Below are 19,034 nucleotides of genomic sequence, written 5' to 3'. Positions count from 1 at the left end.
ATTTTGTATGCTAACAGGTTCAGACTTCTCACTTCCCTCGTGGATTTGGAATTGCATCCCAGTTCTGTCTGGCTTTCATTCCTAGAGAAGCTCTGTTCTCATGGTCGTTTTTATAATCCCAGTTTAGACCCTGGAAATTTCCAGCTGCAATCCCGAGCAGGCAATGTGGGGAAATGGATGACGTGCTGCTGTGTTGGGGGCTGGCATGTGAGCAAGCTGCCATGGGGAGTTGGGATGAGGTACCGGTGTGCTCAGAGATGGTGGGATTTTCTAATAGTGTAGTTGCTAAATTCCCAAGTCCTGTTTTGAACACATGAACTGTGTTTTATTCAGCAGTGTGCACATGGGCAAATTTTCATGGGGCAACAAAAGGCACATCCCTGATGTGATTCAATGCTTTGCTTTATTTCAAATTCCTGCTCTGAAAAAGATAATCTAGAACTATTAAAAGGTGCAAGAATCTTTAAAAGGAGCAAGAGGTTTATTTACAGCTGGTTTTGTCATTAAAAATTACTGTCTTAAGACAACACCCTTGTTTTACTAAGAAGTAATCTCAGATGGTTAAACATTGTGAGGTTCTCAGCAGTATTACAGCAAGAAGCTTGGCTGAGGCTCAAGTCAGGTGGTACCAATTGTGTGTGTATATAATCATTAATATGTTTTATCATTTCAGTGATTTTTTTACTTCATTGCATGCCAAGGCTTTTTCTTTTCCTTGTAGGATTTGCTGCAACTACTTCATAAAGGAAATGCCTAAAGTTTTTCTTTCCATTTTATTCTAACTCGGTTCTTCTTTTTTTAAGAGAGCTTTTGGATTACAAGCAAAATCAAATGCCATGAGCTCTCTAGCAGCCTCTTCCAAATGGTTATTTTCAGTTCACTCAATGACTTTTTCTTTATGCTACGACCTGTTCAGACAACTTTTTAGTGACTGTGATTTCCCTTTGAAGAAAGAGCAGGTATATCTGAGGAAAAAAAATATTAATCATCATTTGCAAGGTAAGTGACAAAGAGGTTAAAAACCTGATCCTCACATTACACTTGTAAGCTGGATACGTCCTCGCTGCTTCCCTGACACCCAAGTCGGGGAAGTCTGAAATAATTTACTGTCTCTGGGGAATAGTGTGGCTTTAACAGGTTTGGCATTTCCCCCAATAAATGTAACATTTTAGTGGCATTAAGGACTTTGGCTTCTTCATAACTCAAATCCCGTGCTTGGTTGCAGAGGCAACAAAATGGCTTAGAACTTGCTTTTGAATGTCCTCAAAGATGAAAAAAAAAATTGCTTCTAGGCAGGATGGTAGTGCCAAGTATTTCTGGTTTTCTTAGTTTCTATTGGTATGTCTGCAAACACAACCATGAGTTGGTACCAGTGACATAAATCAGCTAGATTTTGTGTGGTTTAGTGCAATGAGAATAACACAGTATGGAAGGATGTTAGACTGATATTTTTATTAGTCTGTCCATTGTAATCCATCGCTCATTCTGCTTGCTATCTGAATTGCTTGATTCTGTATTCTACTCCAAAACTGGTGGTGTGACTCTTTTGCTTAACCACTCTCTTGTCAGTTTTTTGACATTGATTCCTTGACATCAACTCAATTTATGGAAGTTTATGCACAACTGTAGGTCACAAATGGTCTTTTAGATTTCATAATAAAGTCCTTTTCTTATGCTTTTTATTTCTGTAATAAAGCCGTTCTAAAAGAAAGAAAGGATTTCTCTCTCCCCACGAAAGAGAATGCTTTCCCTGTCCTCATAGAAGGGGAATGCTAGACAGTAATGCATAGAAAGCTTAGGCTATTCTAAAAAAAAGGGCACCCTTCCTCCAAAAAACAGACTATTACAGATCAGCAAAGAATAAATTTCAAAGGCAGAATCTCCTTTTCTTCTGTCCTGCTATTGGGCTCTCCTGGCATTTGTCAATTGGGGTAGTTTGTCCTCCAGTTGCTGCTGCTGAGGCATCATAAGAAGTCCCTTCCTTCATTCTCTGAAAAATTACATCTACCAGTTTTGTATTTCTAAAGAGATAAGGAGTTTTCCAACAAATTCTGGATTTTCCTCTATCTATTATGAAGTCCAGTATTCAGTTGATCTGTAGTGCTCCATTCCATACCTTAAGGGTTCTTTTTGCCTCTGAAAATAGGACAGAGATTGTAGCCATAGAGTACAGTAAGACTGAGTTATTGTTTAACAAGACTTGTATCCAAATCTAGTTAAAGATACAAATTTAGGTCTGTGATATATTTTTCTACCTGGATGAAGTTTGATGGTGGCTTTTCCCTGCGTTTCCCACACACTCACCTTTTTATTCCCCTTTCTTGAGGCTCAGGTTGCAGTGTCTGTGGCTTTCTAACATCTACAGCTGGGAGACTAGAGCCAAACTCAGACTAAGCAGTCATGTTGGGGCAAGGTTTTGGAAAACATGGCTTTAATTGCTCTGCCTTTGTTATTGAATGGGGTGCACCAAGAAAATTCAGGTTTGCTGGCAATGCTCATTTTTTTTCTCAGGATACTTCCCTGCAGAAAGTACCATGAGCAGATAGAGAGGATGTGTAAGCATCAGTAAGTTGTCCTTTTTTGCTGCTGCTATAAGGAGAGAACAGGTACATGTGATTATTACAGTGCACAGTAGATGCCCAGGAAATATAAAAAAAAAACTATGCAGAAAGCCATAAGCGATGTTTAGGTAGGCCTCTTATGATTTTAATAATTCAACTTTAGAGCAGAGTGTTATAGGCTCCTGCTGCTCCTCTCAGAATGGTGTGCAAACAGGCCCTAGGATGGCTCCAAATTAAGGTGAAAACATTCAAGTCATTTAATTCACACCTTCAATGACCATTGCCTGATCATGGTGTTTCCCAAATAAATGCTTGATCTGTTTCATTATTTATAAGTCCTTGAGTGTTTAAAGTGTAAATCAGACTTTTCTAAACAAAGAACCATTAAACTCCAATGTTGTTTTGCTTGAGTAATGGCTAAAGGAATTGGAAAGCAAAGAAGATTTACAAAAACAGCTTTTAATATATATTCGTGATCCGACACATTCTGAAATGTGCCCGAGAACTCTAAAACAGATTACCTGAATATGCAGCTTTCCCAAGGAAATGCGATGAATGGACAGCTGCCCTGCACTCCATCTCTGTGGGTTGTGTGCTGAAACACTCATTTTGATAAAATAGTTTGCATGAGAATTTCACTGGTCAAAGATACCCACATGCACGCCTGCCTCCTTATTGTCAATCTTGCTTGCCTGTTTTGAGAGCTCAAGTCACACCCTATTTCCACAGTCCCAGAGATGTAGCTTAGGTTAATTTTGAAATACAGGTTTCTATTTTGAGAGGCAAACCTAGCCAAAAACCCGCACTTCCTGAGTGACAAAAATCTGTAATTCCAAATAAGTAATTTTTCTAGAATCAGAATGAAAATTAGATATTTTTTTATTTTCTGTAGAATGGAAATAGAAATATGGTGTCCTCTCAGAAAAATATACATGAAACGGGACAACCAGTCTGTCCAATTCACATGCATCTTGTGCATGAAGCGGCTGATGCCCAGGTAGCAAGTATTGGTCAAGGAGGAGGAACTGGAGGACCTTTGCTTCACATGCATCTTCCAAGATCCTGAGGCTTACCTGTAGGGAAAGAACCAGGAAACTAATTGCTCCAACTTGGGTGTTTCCCCCTACATTGAGTTTTGGGGACTTGCAGGTTCTCCCATGTGGCAGGAGGAACCTAAAAGGCCTGAAGAGCCCTGGCTGAAGCCCTTCCCGCTGGTCACCCTGCCCCAGAGCTCAGGAGCCATGGGCTCACCCTGGAGATTCCCATGCTTGGGGGGGGGGGCCGGGTTGGGTCAAGTTTGGCATTTTGAGCTGGTCCAAGCTGACACCACAGGTGTCAGCTCAGGCTCCTCTTCATTCCTGGTGCATGTAGGCACTGAGAGCCTGGTCTGGTGTTCCCAGCAGAAAGTAAAAAATGAGGCAGATTTCTGATGAAAACCTGTTTGTATTGCAGCAGCATTTGTCAAACCTGACAGAGAATATTTCCAGGAACTTAAAAATAGTGTTATCAGAAAATTATCACTTGAGGATCTCAAGAGGAAATGGAAGGACTGCAAATACAAACTTTATCACACATGGTCTGTAGTTCTGTCAAAAAAAGTCATTGCAGGTGGCACTAAGTTAATTCAGGAACACTTTCAGTTTTCAGCAGAAATATTTTTTGAAGTTGCATATCATTCAACCTATACGTGCATATTTCTGTCTCATTTAAGGACTGGTCAGTGTACACTGTAAGTGCTGCTGGGTTTAGTTTCTGATTTTAAAATGTGGCACATTGCACTCAGTATGACAGGTTGCAGATGTAGTTTGAGTGCAGTCAAGGAAAGAGACAGAACCTGTTCACTTGAGGAAGCATTTGCGAAGAGAAAGACCAAAGTTAAAGAAGGCGAACACAAATTTAAAGGAAAGTGCTTGGACTTTTGGGTTGAATGCAATGTCACACTTTTGGGTTAGATGAACAAAAAAACGGATGATGGAAACTGCGGTGTGCTTGCAGGTGAGGATGTCTGTTTATAGATTTGGAGAAGGAAGGTACCAGAGAGGAGTGTTTTGCAGGGGATCTTTGCAGTCCTGTGCAAAGGTCATGAGAAAATACCGTGTCTTTCTGCTGACTGCAGGCGCCACTTATCCTGTTTGCTGTACAAAACACATTTCCTCCCAGAAATGTTGTGTAGGTAGAAACTGTGACTGGACTCCTAGATGCTGGGACTTCCCAGGCACATGGCATAAAACTGGGACTCAGTTGTGTGTGCACGTGGTGACTTTGCTGTGTCTGGGATGCGTGGGTCTGTCTTAATTATGAAGAGCTTGCCCATATTGCACAGACATAGTAAATTACATCTGAAATGTGTTGTGCTAGAAAATAACTGTCATGTGTGTCTTGGGGTTCCACTAATGTCTCTGTAGTCACACAGCTAAAATCTATTTTGCTTTGTCCTGGCTTGGTACCTGCTTGGCAGATGAAGAGTAAATACAACATTTATTAATGTTTATTAATATGATCTCAAGAAAATAAAACAGGTCTGAAATAGAAATGAGATTGGTTTTGTGACAATGTATTTAAATGGAAAGGCTTGGATATCCATGGGAACATGACTCCTCTTAAATGCAAATAATTTTGTTGGCAGGTACCTAACTTAATAATCTGTGCACATTATCAGATGATAATTACATCACCTTTAGTCACTTCAGAAGCATTTTCCCTCATCATCTGACCCTGATGAAATGCAGGGATAATTCCTATGCTATTTTTTATTTCTCACAAAAGAGTTTGTCTAAGTACAGTAAAGCTTATGGGAAACTTAATGGTGCTAATGCATTTCCTTTATCAAAGAACGTGTAACTGGAGTAAGTATCTCTAATTCCAGACAGCTTCATCCCTGAAAAGCCTAACTCAAAGTTGTTGTGTTCTGCCTATTTACACATATCCTTGTTGTTGTGTGCTGTGTCTTAAAATCTAAATCACCTTCAAGAATTGCTGTTGCCAAGGTCTTCTGGGAAATGAGACAAGAAACCAAGTGTTTGCTGGAATAGCATGAAGACTTTTTATCTCACTGCTGACTGTAGTATGTGCGTTTTTATTATTTCAGTGCTGTGTGGTAAGGGGAATGTTTTCTTTTTCAAATGTTCCCAGAAGTTTTAGTCTCTGTATTTTTGGTCTTCATAGCCTTTCCATTGTCTGTGTGGGTACTTTATAAGGTAACATTTTTGTTAATGGTCATTTTCTTTGTGTCTGTATATGTTGTCTGGTATGACAGCACTGATCTGGGAGTATTTTTTTCAAGAATTGGCAGCTTTTGTATAGATAATGGAGAATCTTATGTCAACCGTAGCAATCATTTCTGGTCCTATTTGCTAAAATAAAAAATGAAAGAGGAATCCCACAATTCAAGGTCTTTCAAAATTTTTTTTCAGTAGACATTTTACCCTTGTGGAGTTGCCAGAGACTCAACAGCCTACTTGGCAGATGAGCAGGTGGCCTTGGGGGCGGGGAGGCTGCTAAAAGCCCCTGGACTGGGGGGGTCCTCCTGGCTGCCCCACAGCCAGCAACCCTAACCTCCCCTCCAGTTGTTCGGAGAACTTTGCCGCTCTGCATATCCATGTCTGCTGACTTGGAGAGAGGTCAGATTATTAGTTTTCCCTCAGCAGGTTGATATGTTTTGAACGTATGCATAGTTAGCTATTTAGAAATAGTCCTTTGAGCAAAATATGATTGATGCCTTCTCAAGGTATGCAGTTGTAAGCTTTTAAAAGCTTTTGAAGAAGAGCCTGTGTGGTTTGTAAATGCCTCAAATGTTTTTTTTTACCTATAAAGCCAGTAAGCCCGTGGACAAGAGAGATCTGGAGCCAAGGAGCATGTGGAGGAGGGAGATATAAGTAAACTTGATTTCTAGAAGCAGTTCAGTGAGCTCCTTTACCAAAGCCTCTTTAAAGAAGGGAAGTTTTATGCAATGAGAGGCAGGATTCTTGCATTGATAAGAAAGCAACCAAAGAAACCCCAAACCCTATATCAGATTTGGCTGATTTTCACAGTAGAGGAAAGTCATTAGTGGATTCTTCCAAGAATATGTGCTAAGACCTGTTTTATTCAGCATGTTTACAAGTTTTCCACAAGTAGAGTGATTGGTTTGGACAGCTAGGCTGTCCACAGTAATTAAAAAAAAAAAAAAAAAAAGGTGGGGCAGGGAGGGAGGAGTATGCAGAAAATATTAATATTGAGTGACTAAGAGAATGGCAGATGAGAAATGTAACGTGGATAAATGAAAAGTGATCCTCATGGGGAGAAAAGTTGGTACTAGCTTCATGTGTGAAATAATGGGCTTTGAAGTGGCTATTATCACTGCAGTGAGTGCTTAGGTTTATCAAGGATTTGTATTTAAAACAAAACCAACAACCAAAAACTACTAAGTGCTTTTAGCAGAATACCTGAAAGCAAAATAAAGTTCCAAATAAAATGTTACAAATTATTAGGAAAAGATCACTTTGCATTTCAGAGCATCACAAAGAGATCACAAATGTTAAGGAAAACAGAAAATTTTCCCAGAAGGAGTTTTTGAAGACTGAAAGAGAAAAAATGATCCCCTGTAGGGGATGGACATTCAGTTCTCACCCCTATCTTCTTCAGACTTGTTTTGCTTTGCTGCTTGCAATGCAGAGTATTGTCTTACATAATAAAGGACTTTGCAGACCATAGTCTGATCCCATAAAGACATTCCTGTGGTCCTATGTTGCAAAAATACTGCTAAATGTAGTTAAAAGCCTTCTTTGATGTTTAGAGGCTCTGTTCAACGATGTTGGCTCCTGACCCCAGTGCTGAGTGAAAGGGAGGGCAAAATGTGAGAAGCAGAAAGCTTTGGAGGGAAAGGAGTTGATGGAAGTGTGCCACTGTCAGTGGTGTGGGTGGGCAGGCACAAGAAAAGTGCACCTCATGAGCTGGCTATGGAAAGATAAATTAAATGTTGGAAAGGCCTTACATAAAGGGTCCTTCTGCTAACTTTTTAGTTTAAGGTCTCATAAATGTGGCTGCTGGAGGAGCGGGTAGGAAGCAGCCAGTATAACCATGGCTCTGATACTCTTGGGAGGGAGCTACATCTCTTTCCAATTTACCTTAGATTGTTGCTATAATAATTGGGAGTAGGACTCTAGATTTTGCTCTGTGTAGTCTGTTGCAGTATGGTGGAGATATGTAGTCTGTTGAGATCCAACAAATATAGTTAATCTTTTGGTAGAAGTACTGGGTTCTGTTGAGGCAAGAAGTAAAATAATGGTATGTTAAAAATCAACAAACTTGAGTCAGTCCTTGGACACTGGTATGCTTTACCTACCTAATTTAGGTTTCTCAGCACCAAGAGTCTTTCTACCAGAAACACTTGCAGAAAGAGAATACAAGAGCAATGTCAGTGGCCTCAGCATGGGGCCTGGTGGTGACCTTTCCCCAGTGAAACATTAAAGGCAGAACAAGAGGACCCTTCTGTGAACCAGGCAATTATCCTGCTGCTGCAACTCCGAGCATTAAAAAGAAAAAAAGTTGTTTTTGGAAAAGGATTTCTGAAAAACTGTTTTCATGTTTTCCTGCTTTAAGCCTTTTAGTATTCATTGTTTTCATTTTTTTCTCTCTAACTGTGCAAGGAAGGATGGGGTGCTTGTTTTTGTCTGAGATGCTCCTTTGCTGCCATAATATTACAGGATGGGGCTTTGTGCAAGAATAAGATGACCTGGGACTTGGAGTAAACTTGCAACTTGTAAACTTTGTCCCCAGCCAGACCCTTGGCCTCTCCAGTCCTTAGCAGTATTTGTGTTAAGACAGTATACGCTCTACAGCCTGAATTCTTTTTTCCTGTATCCCTGCTCTGCCCTCTGGCTTTTTAAAATCTCTGCTCCTCTCAGTGCTGCTCTGTGACCCAAACTCTGCTTCACTGCTTCCTCTTTGCCCTCTGGTTTCTCCTGGGCATCCATCTCTGTCTTTCCACAGTTGCTTTTTATCTGTTCGCCTCTTGCTCATCCTCTTAAAAGGAGGAAATCAACAAAAACATTAATCTAGGTTTATACACCTAGGAAGGCAAGTACCGAATATTTAGTGAATTTAGTAGTTAGCATTTCACCATCATGCTTTCTTATTCTGGTTTCTTTTCATGCTTATTTGTTATGTTTTGATGTAGAGTGTAAATGCTGTGGGTCAGATTTTTCAAAGTCACATATGAGTCGTGTGTGTGAAGTACTGAGGTGCCCCTTCTATGGCTTTATGGGACTCTGTCCCATTGTTTGTGGAGGGCAGGTGAGGAGGAAGGACTGTGATTCTTTGTCCTGCAGGACAGGCACACGTATGCTCTGAACTGATGCTGATCCCAGTGCTTCTGCCTTTCCCCAGTTGGGAGCTACCTCTAAAATGTCTTCCATCATCTTGATGCATCGTTTCAGCCTGGAGTAGGAGTTGTTAGTGCTAAGTCTCTGTCTTCATGCTGGCTGGGAAGCACTAAAACAAGAAAGTGGGTCACCTTTACTTAATGGACCCAAACTGGTACTGAACAATGCTTTAACGACAGACCTTTTCCCCATAGTACACAAATTCTTACAGTGGCTCAAGGTGGGAAGGCATAAGGTCCATGTGGGAGGACTAGGAATAAAAGCTTTAAACCTGATCTTGTCAGACTCCTAGTTTGGCCAAAATAATAGGCTGGTTTTAGCTACGCTCTGTAATTGCTTGGAGGATGTGGCTGCATGTGGAGCAGGACAGGAGAAGACAGGCCAGGATGCCAGGAAAACAATCTTGAAACAACCTTGGAAACTTTTCAGAGATCCCTACTGATGATGTGAGGATGGAGAATAGGAAATACGTAATCCAGGAGGTGGCTTTGTAGAATTATCCTATTTTTATGTATGAACCTGCAGCACGGGTCTAAGTAAGTTCATGATAATGTTGAGAATTTAATTCTGCAATAAGGCTTTCATTTTCCATTGACTTCTAATTTATTGCTACTTAATCCATCCTATGCTACAGACCTTCACATGTATAAATATACACCTTCAGATGTAGAAAAATAAGTTTATGATCCAGACTATGAGAACTCTATAGAATATAAAAAAAAGCAACTACTATTTCAACTGATCAATCTAATGCCTTTCTATAAGAAAATAATCCCCATTTTCAAATTGCTTTACAATCAGTGGCAGGCAGAGGAGAGCAGTGCAGAGATATAGGTGTGTTTTTAAATGCACATTTGCTCTGTCTGAAAGAAACCTGGTGTGTTGTATGCTGTGTAAATGTTGCTCAGGAGTCACCTAGTGGAGAAGAACCTATTGGGTGTGTGCAGGTGGAACTTGGGTTCTGCAGCACATTCTTAATGGTCCTGAACACACAGAGGTGGAGCTGGCACATTGGAGACCTTCCTGAATCTCTGACGTCCCTCCACCTGCTTTGGTCTCTTCAACTTGACCAGCAGAAGATGCAAGTGTGGTGGCACCAACAGGAATGCTGTTCACCCTTTGGCAGAAGGTTTTTCACCACTTGATCTGTCTGACATTGGGTTTCCCAGCTCCAGTGCGTGTCCCTATCTGGACATCAGCCCAGCTGCCGCTCACTGTCACCACCACCAAGTTGGAGCTTGCCAGCCTGTTGCTGTCCAGAGGTGCTAACTTCAATGGCTCTTTACAAAGCAGGAGTTTCTCACTTCTTTAGGCTCCCTTTTGTCACTATCCTTGCTTGGTTGGTTTTCATTTTTTAACAGACTAGGTGTGAAAAAAACCTACTGCTTTAGAGTGCAGAAGTGATGAGTTTCCTTCCATTTATTGACAGCTATTGGTACTTGCCCTTACTGCAGTTTAGTGAATGCGTGTGTGTATGTACATATATGCCTTTTAAGTACCAATTTTTCTTTTGACTTGTCTTTTGGAAGTTTACTTTCTTTCCCATAAGTGAATAAGTAATATGTCATGCTGCTCAATGTAATGTACCATGCCTCTGTGGGTACAGTGTGTCAGATACCTGATTTTTTTTTCCTAAAGTCACTTCTTCCAGATGGGTACCATGAAAAATTCATAGTCGGTGTCCCAGGGTAGGAAACATTGTGTATGTTTAATGTAAATTCCCTGACATCTTATGTGGACTTGTTATACAGACTTGGTTAATGTGCTGAAATAAAAAGTATGTTCTGTGTGAACAGCAGAATATGATTTTTTAAATTAGCTTTAGCCTTTTTGTACATCATACACCTGAAGTAGCTGCTAATGAAATTTGGCAATATTGGAGGTTAATCGTGCTGTTGCAGGTGGTTTTCTCTTTTAATCAACTTGGAAAATGAGAATAACAAGTTTTAGACTGTTTTCAAAGGAAGGATAAGTACATTTGGATGATAAAAACTTTGGGGGAGCTATTATACTTCTGCCTTGGCTTCAGACCCACTTCCCTTCAGCCTTTGGCTTCAGCCCTGTAGCTTGTGAGCACTCAGGTGCTTCTGGGATCTCTCACAATTTTCTGCACGGAACACAGCTGAAGCTGAATGCAGGCCATCTAGTACTGAGCATGTAGAAGGCTACATGCTGTTGATGGTGTTTACAAGAGCCTTGTCAAGGGTGAAGTCTGTCCAATTTGGATTTTGTATTTCTGCAGAAATACAGCTTAATTGGTTGCAGTTAGGTATATCTCTTCAACATCACTGGGACTGACCATCCATGATGTGTGAAGTCTTTGGTCCCCCTATCCGGCACAAAGTTGAGCCTTTGCCTGGTGCAACTCTTCAGTAGTGTCACTGGGGAAGTGGGACATGCTCCACATGCCTTGAGCTCAGCAACTGCAGAAAGAAATCCTGCTCCTGGCTCTCTTTCATCTTTTTAGTTATTGCCTCAGGTGGGAAGAATATGGTGCTTCCCTCCAGCTGTGAGTTTAATTTTTGAATTTGAAATATTACTGGTGGAAGTAAACAACCTGCTTGTTTTGTAATCCTTGCATGTAGGCAACTGATGTGAATGCCTTTTAAATCCTAAAAGCAAAGTGCTGCGGGTTTCATTTTACTAGATCCTGTTTTCTGATTCATGTGGTGGCCTAAGGGTTATTCCCAGACCAGACGTAATTCACTGACTCCTTAAAAAAGGGCTCTGCTGAAACATTCAACTAAAATAATCCCAAGATGTGTTAAATCATTTAATAAGTGAGTCCTCACTGAGCACTGCAGGTCTGCTGGCTTTAGTTTATGCAGGTCTGCATAAACCGCAAATTCTGTATTTCATGGCTTTTACACCTGAGTCCCTCCTAATGCCCTTCCCATAAAAAGATCACCTTCCTTGGAGATTGATATTTAAAACAAACCCTTCCCTATTATTTCAGTCTAATGAAGATTTTCAGCTTCTGGATTCCTCACAATAGTCTAGTGTAGAACTATTGTTATAATGTTTACAGGACTTTATAACTTTTATTTTTGTTGTCTTGTTTTGTAGCTACTTGTTAAATAATTCCCAACAAGCTCAGATAGCATTTCTAAGTAAATGTCGTTACTTTCAGAAAAATATTACACCTGAAAATAATAGATCTTTCCTCTCTTGTACAGTCTGTTGGTTTCTGGATTTTGTTGTTTTTTAGCCAATGACTTGCTTGACTTTGATTCCTTGAGACTTATTCTGTACTAATCCCTTAAATCTGTGTGGTCTTTCCACAAGACCTCTCAGTCACCATTAGGTTTCAGTGAAGGTGGAAAAGCAGCCAAATTGTGGTCTCCGCACAAGATGAAGAGCTGTTCTTAAAATCTACTTGTGTTCATGTGCAGTCTAACTTTCACATGAATCTTTTTTTTAATTAGCCAGGAAAAATATCACTAATTCTAGTCCCAGGTGTCCTTTTCAATGATTTTGCACACAGGACAGAAGTGGAAGGAGTAGTGCTGAAATGCTATCGAACATTCGGGCATTTGAGTGTAACTTCCCAGAAGTTGGATATGTGAAACATGCATCTACGTGGACCACCTCTCTCCTCACTGTGAGTGGCAGCATCCTGTTCAGATGCCCTCATCAGACTTTGACCAACCCCTCATTCCCCCCAATACTGTAAAATTGAACTTGCAATATAATTGCAGGAGAAGGTATGTAACTTTTATAACAAGGTAAAAGATTTCACTTCAGCTAGAGCATTATTGGAGCTTCTGTTTGCGCAAAAAAACCTACAAAAGCAAATTGTCTAAACTTACTGTATTAGTGTGTTGCAAATATCGAGGGAGATGTTTGCTTTTGTGCTTGTGTGTATGGAGAGTTAATGGACAAACTGTTGATGCAGTTGCATTGAACTGTGTATATTCAGATTTATTGTTTGTATGTTACCTCCCTGGCATTTTAGGCCAAGGACAGAGGCAGGATTTAAGGAACAAAATCAAAGATATCTAAAGCAGGGGGGGGAAAAAAAAAGACCCACAATGTCAGATTCTTTGTAAATTAGAAGAATAATACTTTAAGGATGGCTATTAAAAGGCTTATTTGCAAACTGCTGTGTCTCAAAGACAGAGTACAAGTGCCTCATGAATATCTGAAGAAAAACCAGTCCGTTTTTAAGAACAAAAGAGTCACTGTGTCAAAACAAACCAAACAGAAGTGCTTTTTGCTAAATCAAGCAGATAACTATTATAGAGTGCAACAGAGGAAAGTCGAACGAGATGCAGAATTCAAAGCAGTGAGGTCAGTTAAGTAGCAGTGGTTTACTAGAGAGTGCACGAAATTCATCATCACATGAAAATTTTAAGTTGATTCAATGTGTTTTTAAAGTATGTAATTACAATAATTTATTCTGAGGTTCATTAAAAATTAAAGTTGTTTGAGCTCTTTAGCCCTTGCGGAAGGTTGAGTTTCACAGAAGTCAATGTTCTAGAAACTAGGCAAGGAAGGACGAAGCCTCCTTGGACAATGAGCAACAAACCATGGTGTACTTAGCCTATACTGACCCAAAGCTGTCTGCAAATGCTAGGTAGTAAAATATTTGGTGTATGCCACCATAAGGACACTGTTACAACCACTGTTGACTTGTTTTGCACCACTTTCCTCTTTATGTAGATCTTGCAGTTTAAAATTATACTTCTGGTTTTTGCCTGTAACTAATGCGGAGTGCAATCCTTAACATGTGGAAACTGCTTCTGATATTAAGGCCCTTGTGTCTTGGCACTTCCAAATGCACACTGTCCCGTGAGAAATTTATACGTGCCTTTGAGGTATGTGTTTTTGCCTTAGATTACTTGTATGCAGTTCATGGAAGGGTAATTGCTACCTTCACAGGGGCACAGCCCTGCAGACTATATTTTATTAGTAGTCAGAGCTCTGCCATGATTATCGGTCTAATTCCTTTAGTGCTGCATACGCTGGATTTCTCTACAGGCAGCGTGACTGTGAAGTCTGAAAGGAATTTCCCTTTGTGACTGTCACTTCAGTCAGGACCTACTAGTGTTGGATTATATTCATAATCTTGAGTTTTATAGAAACCAGGGACCAGTTTTCATTATAGGAAAATCTTTATTTTTTTAAACACTTTTCTGAAAGAAATAAACCCTCTTTATATGTCACGATTGCTTAAGCATCTGAAAGTGTTGTATTGGTGGGCGGATGTGGTAGCTCTGTGTCCTTGTAACTTGTGCTGTGATGCCCCTTTGCTCCTCATTGACTTACTAGACTTCAACATGGGAGAGAAGACAGAAGCTGTTGCTGCTTTTTCCTTCCCCTGTTTCTTAATCATCCATTGCAGTATATTTTTCCACTACTTTCACAACCCTCTCCTATTCCCTTTTCCATGTCATCTGGTTATTTCAATTGCCCAATTCTTCCATCCCTTAAGCTCCTCCTTTCCCAGGAAGAATTTGTACATGTAATATTTGCTATAAGCACCAACTTACAGATTTGTTATGCACAGGTGGCCCTTGCTGAAATTTCTACTGCTGTGCTGTTTACAGGTGGAAATTGCAGATTTTTATTTCCCTTGGGAGTCATTCAAATAGAGGTGTAGAGCCTTCTGTTGGGATTAGTGCTGGTGAAGATGTAGCTAGAACTTAGACTTCACCTTCAGGTCTGAACAAGAAGACTGGAAGAAACTAAAATGACTGAAGCCATTAGCGTGATTGTGGTGTTTGTTATCTTGGTGGGTTTTTTTTCAGGGAGGCTTTTCTTGGGCCACCTTTTGTTCAGGAGACCTCAAATTTGGATTGCTGACCTTTCTTTGCGTCATCATTGAGGCACAATAATGAGGGCAATATGCAGAAGCTGGTGGATTTTATAGATTTTAGAGAAATTTATGACTAGGCATAAATGCTTTGAACTGTCACAGGGCTGGTAATCAGCTTGTTTTTCCTGGTGAAATCCTCTTTGCATTAAAACTAGTGGTGGTCTCCCAAAAGTTGTATGCCAGTTTCAAGCTACTGGGTCAGAGTGTAATTGTACAGACAGTATTGCACAAGAAATCGTGCTGATAGCTGTAAAACACATGCGTAGCAACTGTGTTTCTCATGTGGCTAAAAGGGTATTGCTCCTTTAACTTGAAACCAGTCTTTGGTGCAAAGTTACGGATGTTTGGCAGTATTTCTTCCTGTCATCTCTATTGTGTTATAAAAAGTAGTTTCAAAATAAACGATGGAAAAACCCTTACTGTGGTGTTTTCCTCCATAGGGCCGTAAACCAGTTTGCTGTGGCTAAGACCAGTAATTAGTTTTACTGGTTTATCCAGAAAAAGCATCGGCCCAACTCGGAACCACTCTCCCCAGATGAATATATTTATGCAGAGTGGCTGTTATAAAGTGAAGGTGTAAAGAAACTTTACTCTCTACTTTGGAATAAATTATTTGGGCCCTTAATACAGGAGGTTACATGATAAATATTTTTAACTAATTTAAATGTTCTGCAGCTAGTGATGTTCACAGATTTTCTTCGTAACTGTCGATGAACTTAAAGATCATTTCTTTTAATATTTCAGTGTGAAGAAAACTGGGTAGTGTTAATTTTTCAGAAAAATGAACTCTTAGAGAAGTGTTTATAAATACAGTGCATGCAAATCTGAGGTACCCAAGTGCAATGTTTAGGGTAGTTAGTAATGCTTGACATTTGGAAAGTAAGTTGGAGTGTTTTACACAGGGAATTATGTATATCGTGGGTACTGTGAACTGACGAATAGAGCTGTCAGGCAAGACTTCTAACTGACAGGATGGGACAAGAAAATAAAAAAAGCATGTTATATATGTTGAATAGATGGCTGGTCCTAATTAAGTACTACCTTTGGCTTGGTAGATATAGTTTTCATTTTTATGCTGCAATTTAGTTCTCTGTTGCAGAGCAACTCAAGGTATAAAACCTCTTTTTTCCTGGAGAGCTTTATGTAACTGTTCTTTTTTTTTTCCCCTCACCTTGATGTGTCACTCTTGCTGTAGAAAATGTATTCCAGATTTAGTTGTTATTTCAGTGCTTTTGTTTCTTTGAGGTGAGATTGGGTGATGATTACTTAATGAAGAAAAAACTCATAATGTTAAATTGATATTTGTATATGATGGGTCTCATTGTCAACTTACGTTATGGTGCATTGCAAGTGCTTCTTCTAGTATTGTCTGAAATAGCTTCAGTATCAGAGGCAGTTTTTCATTACAGATAATAAGGTTCAGACTTTTTAAACATCACTTAAAACATAAAATACCAGAAATGCTAGTTAGAAAACAGTATTTTTAGTGCTGCAGTTGTTATGAAAATACATTAAAATGTAGATGCATATATAAATTTCTCCCTTGTGTGTTTATTTTTTTTGCAGGCACTATCCTGGTTGATAATATGCTGATCAAAGGGACCGCAGGAGGGCTGGACCCCACCATTGAACTCTCCTTAAAGGACAACATGGATTACTGGGTGATCCTTGATCCTATCAGCCAGAGGTTATACCTAAATAGCACTGGCCGAATTCTGGACAGAGATGTAAGTTTGGGGTTTGCTGTTTGTTTTCTTTTCTCCCCATAGACATTAATTTCTGAATCTGTATATGCTCATAGAAATACCATAAACACAAGACTTGCTAGAATATAATAGCTGCATCTATCTTCTGTCCCCAGATGGATGTGAACAGTGTTAATTTGATTCTTTATTAGGACTTACTGGGAACATGCAGAAATGTGATCGTTTCTGCACAACAAATATGTGGACAAACACAATAAAGACTGAACAAATAGATGTGTGCGTTGGCAGAAATATATATCAACCCAAACTGGACTTGTTTACTGAATTAAAAACATTTTTATTCTTGTTTGCTGCTTTTTTCTGGAAGGAGAAGTGCTGCTCACCTCATGTCCTGTGACACTTATTAAAAGCCTGCTCTAGCTGTGTACATTGACTTATGAGATGTCAGAGAGAGCAAAAGAATTGTGAATATTACAATCCACTTATAAAGCTTAACATATTCAATTGAGAATTTGCTAGTTTAGATTCTTTTTTTAAGGCAGCATAAAATCTGTGTGGTATGCTTGTTCCTAAAAGCATTAAAGAAATATTGTTAGGCTAAGTTTGATTTTTATAAAAAGAAAGATTAAAAGCACAAAATAAATAGGAGTGTTCTCATCTGTGCTAATTTCATTGAAGAGAAACACTTTAAAAATAGAGACATTTTCTCACAGTGTTACAGCATTGCTGCAGTTCGTCAGAATCTGAAAGGAAAATTGACTCAAAAGTGACTGTAATCAACATGGAAAGAGTGCTTTAAAGATCAGGAGTTCTCCTTGGAGTGCATGAAAGTTTGTTTTGTATTAGCTTGATTGATTAATTTGTCTTCTCAGTGTGTTTTGAGATATATTCATAAGTACTGGAAACAACATGCAAATTTTTCTTCATTTCCAGTTTTAGTTTCAAAGAGCTAATTGAATTCAGTTGTTCTTAATCTAGTTTTAATTCACAAACTGTTTTCATATGTGAAGCAAAGGCACGCAGCACAAAATGTGGCAGAAGGGACATGGTGGCACAAGACTTCTCGGTGCATCAGCAGAGTCGGCATTTCCTCAAGTGCCAAAGAGCTGGCTGCCTTTGAGGAGACAGGCAGGTGCTGGAACATGTTTGGCTTTTCAGTTTTATTTTAAGTCAGAGCAAAAAACAAGAGCCCCTAATGGGAGGTGAGACTTAAGAACCACTCTAGGAAGTGCAGGCTCAATTCTTCACGCCATGCAAGTCTGCATATCCATATGGCATTAGGAAACAAAATTAATTCCTGTTAGATCAGTGCTAATACTTTTTTCAATGCCTCTTTTAGTGATACTTTTTTCTCTACAGGATTGTTCATCTGAGCTGCTTTACCTGAATTTAACTAGATGCTTTATGAAAACAACCTTGTCAAATGATTTGATTTCCAACATTAGTACCAGTCACAAATGCTTTACATTATTATGAATACATACAGACACTTTACAGTGATGTTCTTTGTAAGAAGTAGACTCAAGTTGCAAGGAAACACATGGAAGGTGTCTATTTTCTTAATTATAGGTGATATTGGAGGTTTTGCATTGGTATTTAAGGGGTTATTTCCTCTTTTTTTTTTTTTTTTTTTTACTATGAACTGTAACACTTCTTATCCCTAGTACGATAGCGCTGGGTAAAATTATTCATTTGTGTTTTTTTAAGTTTACTGGGATATGGAAAGAAAATCTGAGATTTAAGGTAATGGAGTGAGTGTGAGCCCCACTGTAGCTGTCTTCTGTGGTCTCAATTAATTACTGTAAGTCACAAGGCAAAGAAAATGAAAGCAACCCACAACAACCCCACTGACTGAGTAAAAATGTGAAATTTACGTAATGAACTTGATTAATATGGGTCTTACCTAAAGGCTGTTTCCAGCCTTCAGAACCAGAGCTATACTAACCCCTAAAATGCAAAATCGTTCAAGAGCATGTGCGGTTCCTTTTTTTTTTTTTAAAAAAAAAAGTAGTAAATTTTTCTCACCTTTTCAAGTTAAAACCATGTGAAACTTAGTAGTACCAATAAAATTTGGGGTTTTATTAAGTTGAACATTATAATTCAATTTTTTATTACAGAGCAGAAATTGTGCTCTCTGATTCACAAATGGTGCATGTAAGATTGCATTCAATATATTTGGATACTCTTCCCATTTTTCTCTCTGATGTGCCCACTTCTCAACTCCCTGCTGATTCAGTTAGCCTGACCCTGTTCTTTTTTTATTACTTTTCTTGAAAGAAAATCTTATTAGATTCCACTGATTGATTTTACTAAGAATGACAGTATGTTTTCCCAACAAAATAAGATAAAAAGAAAATTCCAGACTTTTCTTCCAAAACTTTAAGTACTTAGAAAGGACGAATAGCAATAAATCAGAACTGAAGGTGAAAGGAACTGCTAAAAGATGTTGGGATAATATGTCCCCAGTATCATAAGCAGTTCGTTACGTTATGCCATTGCGTATTTATGTTCATTGTCTATAAATGCCTAGATTGATGAGTGTTTGTTTAAAGATCTGATTTTAAATCTTAAGCACTGACCCAGTAGA

General features: G+C 39.2%; 1 protein-coding gene across 4 annotated transcripts in view; it reads left to right on the top strand.

The window, feature by feature from the left end:
* The window catches only part of PCDH15 (protocadherin related 15), a 378,762-nt gene that overhangs the window by 77,745 nt on the left and 281,983 nt on the right, over positions 1-19,034 (top strand). For all 4 annotated transcript variants that reach the window (XM_072869959.1, XM_072869956.1, XM_072869957.1 and 1 more), the window contains exon 3: positions 16,308-16,468. In XM_072869959.1, coding sequence (XP_072726060.1) covers positions 16,308-16,468 — 161 coding nt within the window. The remainder of the gene's footprint in view (positions 1-16,307; positions 16,469-19,034) is intronic.

Source organism: Ciconia boyciana, chromosome 8 (assembly GCF_034638445.1).
Source record: "Ciconia boyciana chromosome 8, ASM3463844v1, whole genome shotgun sequence".
Taxonomy (NCBI): domain Eukaryota; kingdom Metazoa; phylum Chordata; class Aves; order Ciconiiformes; family Ciconiidae; genus Ciconia; species Ciconia boyciana.
The sequence above is the reverse complement of the archived record's forward strand: the minus strand, read 5'-3'. Positions and strand labels throughout refer to the sequence as shown.